The sequence below is a fragment of the Drosophila miranda genome, chromosome XL, assembly GCF_003369915.1.
Source record: "Drosophila miranda strain MSH22 chromosome XL, D.miranda_PacBio2.1, whole genome shotgun sequence".
NCBI classification, from domain to species: domain Eukaryota; kingdom Metazoa; phylum Arthropoda; class Insecta; order Diptera; family Drosophilidae; genus Drosophila; species Drosophila miranda.
Genome location: NC_046673.1, coordinates 4,818,241 through 4,828,198, shown reverse-complemented (window position 1 = coordinate 4,828,198; position 9,958 = coordinate 4,818,241). Strand labels below are relative to the sequence as shown.

The 9,958-nt window shown below is 37.4% G+C and overlaps 1 protein-coding gene and 1 long non-coding RNA gene across 4 annotated transcripts; one reads left to right on the top strand and one right to left on the bottom strand.

Moving 5' to 3' along the window:
• Positions 1-901: 901 nt before the first annotated feature.
• LOC117186047 lies at positions 902-2,550 on the top strand. 3 transcript variants are annotated; one of them, XR_004471228.1, is made up of 3 exons: positions 902-1,040; positions 2,186-2,340; positions 2,411-2,550. It is a non-coding gene; the product is annotated as an uncharacterized LOC117186047 (long non-coding RNA). The 3 variants fall into 3 exon arrangements; XR_004471229.1 differs by lacking the exon at positions 902-1,040 and adding an exon at positions 1,874-2,054; XR_004471227.1 differs by lacking the exon at positions 902-1,040 and adding an exon at positions 1,878-2,110 and having other exon boundaries at positions 2,411-2,549.
• A 4,742-nt stretch (positions 2,551-7,292) lies between these two features.
• On the bottom strand, positions 7,293-9,045 carry LOC117187204. The gene is made up of 2 exons (XM_033389375.1): positions 7,931-9,045; positions 7,293-7,870 (listed from the first exon to the last, which is right to left on the bottom strand). The coding sequence occupies exons 1-2, from the start codon at positions 8,786-8,788 to the stop codon at positions 7,676-7,678; spliced, it is 1,053 nt and encodes a 350-aa protein (XP_033245266.1). The 5' UTR covers positions 8,789-9,045; the 3' UTR covers positions 7,293-7,675.
• Between the last annotated feature and the right edge of the window lie 913 nt (positions 9,046-9,958).

Genomic DNA, 9,958 nt, shown 5'->3' with positions numbered 1-9,958 from the left:
GGAAGGCGATTTCGTTGTAATGAGAAACATTGACACCACAATAGGTACAAATAAAAAATCTTCCGAAGTACAGGGGTCCGTACATCATCAGAAAGGTATTGCCGAACGACAGATATGTGTTAAATGACATTGAAAACTGCCAAATAAGTCAAATCCCGTATGAGGGCATTATAGAGGCATGCCGATTAAGCAATGGGCAGATTGGCGTAATCAGTGTGAAAGTGACTCCTACTTAAATAGTTAACAATTTATATATATACACATATAATTAAAATTACTCTTAGTTACATATTTACGATCGAGGGCGATCTAATTGTCAGGATGGCCGAGCTGTTAGGTTGTTTTAGTATTATAACCCTACATTTGTATTTACCTTGCTGCTAGCTTATAATTATTAGTGCTAATCTACAATTGTATTTACTATTAACGTTGTACGAAATATCGTAAGTATCTGAATAAGTATCGATATGAATTATCATCCGATAGTTCTAGTTCTGCGAACTAGAACTATGCGAGAACTAGGTCGGAAGAGAACGAGAGATCGGAGCGGGGGTTCGATGAGCACTTTTGCTGCATCGACTAGACGGGGAGGTTGGAAAAGAATTAAGTAAAATAAAATCATAAAAAGTACGAAACATCCGTGGACTTTCTGCGCCAATACTACCTAAATAAAAATATTAATTCAAAAAAAAGACATATATACATACACACACATACTTACATAACTACCCTGTAGAACCAAAGATGTCACTCCTCTCGAACTAGTTCTGCGCTGTTTACCGCGCAACTAGTTACGCGGAGATCGAACGCGGACCAGGTCTTCGTCGACTACAATGTACTAGTTCTGCAACTAATTACGCGGGAAGCGAACGCAGACCAGTCGAAAAAGAACCGAAAAACGAAGCCGCCTTCGTTTTTTTTTTTCGAAGTCGACAAATAACCGCAATCCCGTGGAGTTATGAAGAAACGCGAACAAGAGTTACAATACAGTGCCCACTCAGCTAGTTACCGAGACACGCCATCCAATAAGCACCGAAATTGTAAGATAATCGTGATATTTTACTTTACTTGCGCTCGAGGAATGCAAGAGACAAGAATTCAGATTCAGCAATCTCATAGATACAGTCATTCTCTATGGTTGTGGGTTTTTAGTTTTCTCGAATCTGCAATATTGTGGATGTAACAGATTTTCGTCCTTTGTGGGGGCGGAAGGGTGTGGGGCGAAATTCTGAGATAGACGTTTTATAGTGAGATCTAACAGAAGTGCGGATACCAAATTTGGTTACTCTAGCGTTAATAGTCTCTGAGATTTGTGGATACCCCAGTTTTTCGTCCTTTGTGGGGCGGAGGGGGGTGGGGCGAAATGTTGAAATCTACGTTTTATAGTGAGATCTAACGGGAGTAGATCTAACAAATTTAGTTACTCTAGCTTTAATAGTCTCTGAGATTTGTGGATGCCCAGATTTTCGTCCTTTGCGGTGGCGGAAGGGGGTGTGGCGAAATCAAGGTCCGATATCACAGGAGTGTGGATCAAAAATTTCGTTGCAACAGCTTTTATAGTCTCTGAGATCTGGGAACTCATATTTTGCAATAGGCAAAGCTAACCATGAAACCTGTGTGTTAGAGAGAGACAGTGCGAGAGAGAATGATATTGTTTTCTTGATTCTGGCTATAATAATTATACGATCTGGCTCAATCGACTCGGCTATTGATGCTGATCAAGAATATATATACTTTATGGGGTCGGAAACGATTCCTTCTGGACGTTACACACATGCACTTTTACCACAAATCGAATATACACCAATACTCATTTTGAGTATACTTGTTTATATACTTTTAGAAACTCTAAAACAGGAGAATGCAGTTATTCGTGGTAAGACTAATAAAGATTAATAGAAAAATATTTTTATAATCAAATTAATTAACAACATTGTTTTTAGATCAATTGAAAGCAGTGGTCCAAATTTTAGCGGATCAAACTGTTTTAATAAAGCAGCTGCTAAAGGAGAAGGGGGAATTGAATCCCATTCGGGGACAGTTCCCAATAAAACGTGAGGAAGAGCTTATAGAACTGGAAGAAAAAATAAAATTAAATAGGGACATTTATGTAACTAAATCTAAACTCTAAATTTTATGACTTTTTTCTCTGTCTTATCATTATATTTTAATGTTTCACTTACAGATAACAGCAATGAAATCAATTCTCCAGCCAGCTGGCGTTTTGAGCGGCTTGAACTTTATTTTGAGTGAGGACATTGTTCTGGCATATAACGTCGATGGGGGCCAAGGGAAGAAGGCCCTTAGGACCCACAAAGGATTTTTTTTCAGCTTTGCTAGGTAAAATACCATTTACACTTCTAGAGATTTAAAAATTTTTCATATAAATTAAAATAAATATTAATTACAGAATGTATTCCGCCTGGCGATGAGCCCCCCGAAAACACTGTACGGAAGGCAATGCAAAGGATGAAGAAAAGGGTGTTTAAAAAGAAGTGTCTTGCCAAAAGCCAGGAGTAGGCTAAGCATCATATAATTAAAAATTATTCGTTATATTGAAGGACATTGTGTTTTGATTTTTGTATTATTCCAGACTGCCAGATTGACTACTACCAGTAGTCAGTTCGGAACTAGTTACTGGTAACTAGGTCAGAGCTAGCTACAGGTAATCGAAGGGTAGTCGAGTGGGGAACTATGTAGTTGCTGGCTTTCTTCTGGTTACTAGTTCGGAACTACCTCCTGAGCAACTAGCTACGGGTAATCGAAGGGTAATCGAGCGGGAACCAGGGGTGCTTCCGCCCTAGGACATGCATGTGTTAAATTCTCCGCTGAAATACATTGCGGGTAATCGATCTGGAACCAGGGTGGTGAGAATGGTAGCTAGTGCGGCACCAGTGCGGAACTAGTTGCCTGGTACTAGAGGGTATGTTTCGACAAAAATGTGTGTTTGTATGCTTCTTTCGTTATCAGAGATCTGATGCTGATGCTATTTGAATATTTGAATGTATGGGTGCACACGCATTCTCACGTACTTTGCGTGTGTGTGTTCTAGTATTTCTGGCCGCTAGAATTGAAATTTAAGTTTGGTTCTTCTTTTGGGTCTTTTGATGAACTAACCTACCGCCACAAAATGAAGAATGGGCAGGGGGTGGGGGTATGGTCAACTAGAGCGCGGGAAATAACATAAAAGCTGTTATTTATTTGATTTATACTACACCTTATATATTATTTCTTAGTCTTCATGCTTCCAGCTGTTATGTTGGTGTTTGTGGCGCCGGCGCTTAGGTTTCCTGGCGCTGGGTGTCACAAAGTCAGCAGAACCACTAACCATACAGTAAATCCATGTATACTAATATGTATTTTTTTGTTTATACATATTTCATAGGAAATTTCTAATTTAGAAAAAAAGTAGATGTCTTAACAGAAACATTGGAGGGGGCGTTGGCTCTTCTCAAGCTACAAATAAAAAACAGCCAGAGGTATAACAAAATTGCATGAAGTTCCCGATAGAATCGACGATGGAGTTGGAGCACTTCAATATCATAACTCCGATTCTATGTGAGTGGTAGCCTATCCTTCAATGGCAGCCAGTTAATATTATTTTTTCATTATTTTCTTTTATTAGATAAACAAATTACGGAATTTAATGGGGACGAGCCCATCAATGTCGTGCAGTTTGAAAAATGTAATGGACGTGGCTTATGACTTAGTGGACTGTATAATCTTTTGAATATTGAGCTTATTTATTTATATTGGTTATTTAATATTGGTGGTTATATTACAAAGTATTTTACATGTATGTAAATAACAACAAAGCTATGCGCGTAAAAATAGTTACTTAAGCGGTGCAATACAATCATGTGCATATGAATAGGGCAGTTGTAATAACCACGAACACTAAACTGAAACTACGCGGGTAATTTCTCAACAATAATAAACATGATTATTCTTTTTACAGCGGAATTTAAGGAAAGATTTTCTTTGAAAGACGGCGATTTTCACCGGGTAAAAATTCTTTCAATACTCCCAGGACGGAATGTCGAGGGGCAAAAGCAAATTAAACTTAATTCACTAATCTAATCTAATCTTTTTACTACACAAAATAAAACGAGGGGGAACGTTGTGAGTTGCTGCGGATACCGCAACTCTACATTTATACCCGATCCTTAGTCAGTATGGCTCTCCTCCGGCAGACGCCGCTAATATTCAACGACACGACAAAGAGTGCATGCGAAAGAGACAGAAAATCAGTCTGAGCGTGACGTCGGGCGCTACGTAGCCAGTGCAAATTGATTTGTTCCTTTTGGCTATAAAAATGATCCGATCTGATCCAGATTCAGCAATCTGATAGATATGGTCGTTATCTCTGATTCTGATCTCTGATTTAGTTTTCTCGAATATGCAATATTGTGGATGCCACAGATTTTTGCCTTTTGTGGGGGGCGGATGTGGGCGGGGCACAGTTTTGAAATATACTGGTAGCAGTGACATATCACAGAAGCCTGGATATAAAACGTCGTTGCTCTAGCTCCTATAATTTATAATCAACCTGTTCAAAATAATGAAATAAATGTGTAATTATATTATTGTAATATTTTATATTTTGTGGTATAAATAAAACAAATAACAGCTTTTATTTTATATCCCGCGCCCTAGTGTACCATACCCCCACCCCTGCCCATTCTTCATTTATTTTGTGGCGGTTGGTCAGTTAATCAAAAGACCCAAAACAAGAACCAAACTCAAATTTCAGTTCTAGCGGCCAGCAATACTAAACACACACACGCAAAGTACGTGAGAATGCATGTGCACCCATACACTAAAACATGCTGGAGGCAAAACAGAACCAGACCTGAGAGAGTTCCAAAAATTTGAAAAAAGCATACAATCACATATTTTTGTCGAAACATATTGCGTGTGTACTAACACATGCAAAGATGTTCTCTCTGCGTTCTCTCTCATGATGACGCGTCAGTACTCTGGGGTACTCAACGCGCTAGCCAGTGTGTGACGCTTTCGTGGTATGAACTGGCACATCTATATACTGTATGGTTAGTGCTAGTCGTTTTGATTAAGAAAAAAATGTTATTGTCATCGCTATATTTTTAAAATGGGACGGTATGTTTCGGTATATTTCTGAGGATCGGACTGTATACTTTATCAATTAATTCGCGGTCACACTGTGATCTCAGAGAGAATTATCTTCTTTAGCGTCACGACAAGCTCAACGTCAAAGCACAGTCCACTGCCAATTGCCGTTGTTTCTCGCATTCATATCGGCACCCGCTTTAGAAACGTTTCAAGCGGGAAGAAGACCGCAAAGAGGAACGCTAGCAATAAACGCAAGCAGAACGAAAAGTAGACGAAGCGAGCACCGTTTCTGCTGCTTGTGCAAAAAAGAAAAAATGAACCGTGGTTCCAAATGATTTTCTTTTAAACGACAGAAATTTTGTTTTTTGTGATATAATTGTTTAATGCTCTTCAATGTCGACGATTGTTGGATGACAGATTGAGAGAGCGATAGAGAAGGCGAAAGCAACCCATAATTTTTGCTTGATAAAAATAAAAACTTAGTCAATTTCTTTATTAAACCTCCCCACGTGTTTTAGTTGGGTCGTTATCTCGCTCCAATAAGAATTTTCCTTCCTCAGCGTTCGTTCTGTTCGTTGTCTGGCATGTGGACCTACGACGTACCGGAGGAGCAGTCCCATATAATTACATATATTGCCACCATCATGTTTGACAGTTTTTTCGGTGAAACTTGGAACAAATCCATTTCCTTTAGGGTATCGTACATTGCTCTCACAAGCATTCCCGAACTAAATTTATTTTTGTTTCGTCGCTCCATAAAATGTCGCAAAGATTTGCAAGCCCAAAGTAATATTGAAAATTCAATATTATATTTTTTAAATAATATTGTTGAGAAATTGGCCGCTTAACTTTAGTTCATTATTCATTTAAATTATAACTTTCCCTATTCATGTGCTCATCATTGTATTTTCCCACTTAAGCACCTATTTTTACGCGCAGAATTGTGCTGCTATTGCTTGTGCGCAAAACCTAACTGTAACGTTCTCACATAACCCAAACCTTCAGCTGCACACGCATACATCGATGTGGACCGTTTTGCATTGGACCGTCGCATCGCATGATCTTTCAATTCCTCTTTGCTCGACTTCTTTTCGTGGAGTTGATTTTAATACAAAATTCTAGCCGCAACCAACCGCACGCATATCGCTGTACCGCCGCTCTTTGTAATACGACAACATAATCATTAGATAGATTAAATAAAACCTATGTTAAAATAATACAGTCCACTAATTTATAACCAAATATTTGTTTAATATTTATAGTACACAGATTATTATATAATAAATTTATTATTTAATTTAATTAAAAGTTATATTTGCTTCTGCCCCGTTGACATTCTGTCTTGGGCGTATTGGAAAATTTTTTGAGTAAACCGGTCAAAATCGCCGTCTTTCAACGCAAATCTTTCTTTAATTACCGCAGTAAAAGAATAATCAATGTTTATTATATTATAATACACAAGAGCACTGTCGTGCGACCTCGTTAGAGACAATGGAGCTTTTTTTGATTTGAGGATCGCTCCACGAACATTTGCCTTTATAGAGCCAACATTTCCGCTGTGTTTCGGAAGATTTTATTTAAAATTGGGTCCATTTGATGATCTAGTTCCTTTTTTTTTCTAAGATGCATAACTGTAATTCGAAATAATTGTTGTAATATTTATTTGGCATATATAAAGAAATTTTCTTACATGACTGGAATGTACTCATTTATTTTGGCAATATTGGCAGAATCCATGTTAAATAGGTTTGTGAAATTGTTAATGTTTCTGGAAAATACATGTGCACATCAGTATCTAATATATGCATTATTTATTCTGAAATTTGTTCTATTAAATGCTGCACTACATTACAGTCGACAAGGTTACATCAGTTGACCTCGGATTTTGAATATTTGCATATTTTTAAAGGTAAGATAGAAAAATTCTGATGACACTAAAGTTCGTTTCATGAAAAGTAGATTTGAAAACGATCTGCATATTTTCATTTTTTTTGCATATTTGCATGAAATGCATATGCATAATATACATATGCCAAAATATGCAAAATATATGCAAATTATGCAAAAAATATGCAAAATATGCAAAGTATATGCAAATTATGCAAAACATATGCAAAATATGCAACAATTTCCTATGTTAATCAAATCAAAGAAAAATTTAAAAGGGATTTAGAAGGTAGTATAGGTATTGAAATTTTATTAACTATTTTTTGCTATTAAACTACATACTTAAAACATACGATATAATAAAGGCTTAAAATTTATTAGAAATAATTTGTATTGCAGTAAACAACTAAAATTTTCTCTAAATTATTTATTAAGAGGCTCTGACGTTTCTCTCCAAAATTCATTTTGTACGCGGAAAAGCTTTTTTCAACGTCACAGGAAGTAATTGGAGCAAATTTATATTTTATTATATTTTCTTTTGTGACTGGTTCGATTCCAGACAGATCTTCAGCATTTATATTTGATATATTTTTTTTTTTTTGAAATGATTTTAAAATCAGGATTTCTTTTCAAAATTGCTTCAAATTTCTTTTTTAAATCCATTCCAAAATCACCAGTTATGTTATAGACAATATTTTCAGCTTCCTTGAATAAGTCCATTGACGTTTCTAATGGTAGCCCCTTCGCTTCCAATGCTGTTATTATTTCGGCAACTCTCTCGAAGTGGGATTTTATATATACATATAAATTCTTGATGTAGTTGTGGATTTTCTATCAGCTCCCTCGCCAGCTTAATGGATTCAGCATCTTCTGGGTTCAGTGTTTCAAGAACCTAAAATGCAAATTTAGAATCTTTTTATTTATCAAACTAAAATGTTTTTTGTTGACAAACCTCTTTTATTCCCTCCATGTTATCTGCATAAAATGATGCCGCCTTCAACCATGTACCCCATCTGGTTATGATCGGTTCTGGTGGTAACTCCTTATTGAGTATTTGTTTGTAGCGTCGTACTCTGAGCGGAGCTTTTATGAAAATTTTTTTCACACAGGATATAAACGAGTTAGCGACATGAAACGATGTTCTTACTTTTTCAGCTATTAAATTTAATCCATGTGCTAAACAAGTTATATGTATGAGATTCGGATAAAAAACCTTTAAATTTTTACCAGCTTTTATCATATATGCCGCAGTATCAGTTAAGAGTAACAAAACTTTTAACTCATTCCCGTGAGGCCACAATATACGAATGCTGTCGTTCACAAATCGAGAAACAGTTGCATTATTTACTTCTTCCAACTGTTTACAGGACAATAAAAATGAGGATGAAGATTCCTTTTCGCTTAATGTTCTTATAATCAAATTTGCGACATATCGCCCTTGCTTATCCGTAGTTTCGTCCACTGATATCCAAACGTTTTCGTCTTTTATACTTTCGCGAATTTTTTGGATAGATTGTTGGTAGGTTTTATCCAAGTAGTTCTTTTTGAGAGTACTCTCATCAGGAATTTGTTGCCCGGTGTATTTTTTCAGAAAATTATTAAATGTACCATTACTAAGCACATTCCATGGTATATTTGCCGCAATCAACGCTGTACATAGATCCATTTTAAATTCATCGTTTGAATTATCTGAAAAGCTGCTGGACGTGTTGCTGGAAGTAGGCGCATTTTCGTTGGATGCTTTGGACCTGTGAAGTGCAGTAGCAATATGAAGTGCAATGTATTTCAGCGGAGAATTTAACGCATGCATATCCTAGGGCGGAACCACCCCTGGCTCCCGCTCGGTTACTATTCGATTACCCGTAGCTAGTTGCTCAGGAGGTAGTTCCGAACTAGTTTCCAGTAGAAAGCCAGCAACTAGTTCCCAACTCGACTACCCTTCGATTACCCGTATTAGTTACTACTAGTTCGATTACTAGTTACCAGTAACTAGTTCCGAACTGACTACTGGTAGTAGTCAATCTGGCAGTCTAGAATAATACAAAAATAAAAACACAATGTCTTTCAATATAATATAAATAAATATCATAAATATAAATAATTTTTAATTATATGTATGCTGCTTAGCCTACTCCTGGTTTTTTGTAAGACACTTCTTTTTAAATTCTCTCTTCTTCATCCTCTGCATTGCCTTCCGTAAAGTGCTTTCGGGGGCTTATCGCTAGGCGGAATACTTTCTGTAATTAATATTAGTTTTATTTAATTTGAAAAATTTTTAAATCTCTAGAAGTGTAAACGGTATTTTACCTAGCAAAGCTGCAAAGAATTCTTTGTGGGTCCTAGGGGCCTTCTTCCCTTGGACTCTATCGACATTAAATGCCATGACAATATCTTCGCTCAGTATAAAGTACAAGCTGCTTAAAATGCCAGCTGGCTGGAGTATTGATTTCATTGCTGTTATCTTTATGTTATGTTCTTTAATGCGTGACATCCAAATTGCAAGTGTGGCTTGCCTGCCCTTTACATTGCCGCTCCGATCGCTAAGCGCAGCTTCGCTCGGCCGACGTCGGTAGGCAGACGCAAAGCGGAGATAGCGAAGAGCGAGCTGGCAGAGAGCGTTTAGCAGGGCAAGCAAGCGCAAAGCTTTAACAAACAAACATTCACCCCCCGTTGGAAGGCAAAGGCTTTCAACAGATCCATCCTGAAGGGGCAGAACCGCTATTTTTCCAACGGCCCTCTTGAAGATGCTTGCTTGGGCGCAGCTGGCGGCTACGCTGGGATGATCGTCGAACGCAGCAATTGACGCTTCTTTACGAAGGCGGCTTGTCGTGATTACGTGTTGATCATCGGGAACCTCTGTAATTGCATAGAATGGCAGGAAATTTGGCAATGTAGAAACTGTTGAAAGTTGAATTTCATTTGGCGTGGATATGTAGGTTTTTAATATATGGAAAAGTTCGCGCTGCAGTTCCTGATTCTC

Excerpts from the sequence above, each read along its gene's own strand:
- LOC117187204 (XM_033389375.1), bottom strand. The coding sequence starts at position 8,788 with ATGCATGCGTTAAATTCTCCGCTGAAATACATTGCACTTCATATTGCT. Across the intron at positions 7,871-7,930 it reads ACATGGAGGGAATAAAAGAG|GTTCTTGAAACACTGAACCC; the intron begins GTTTGTCAACAA and ends TTTGCATTTTAG.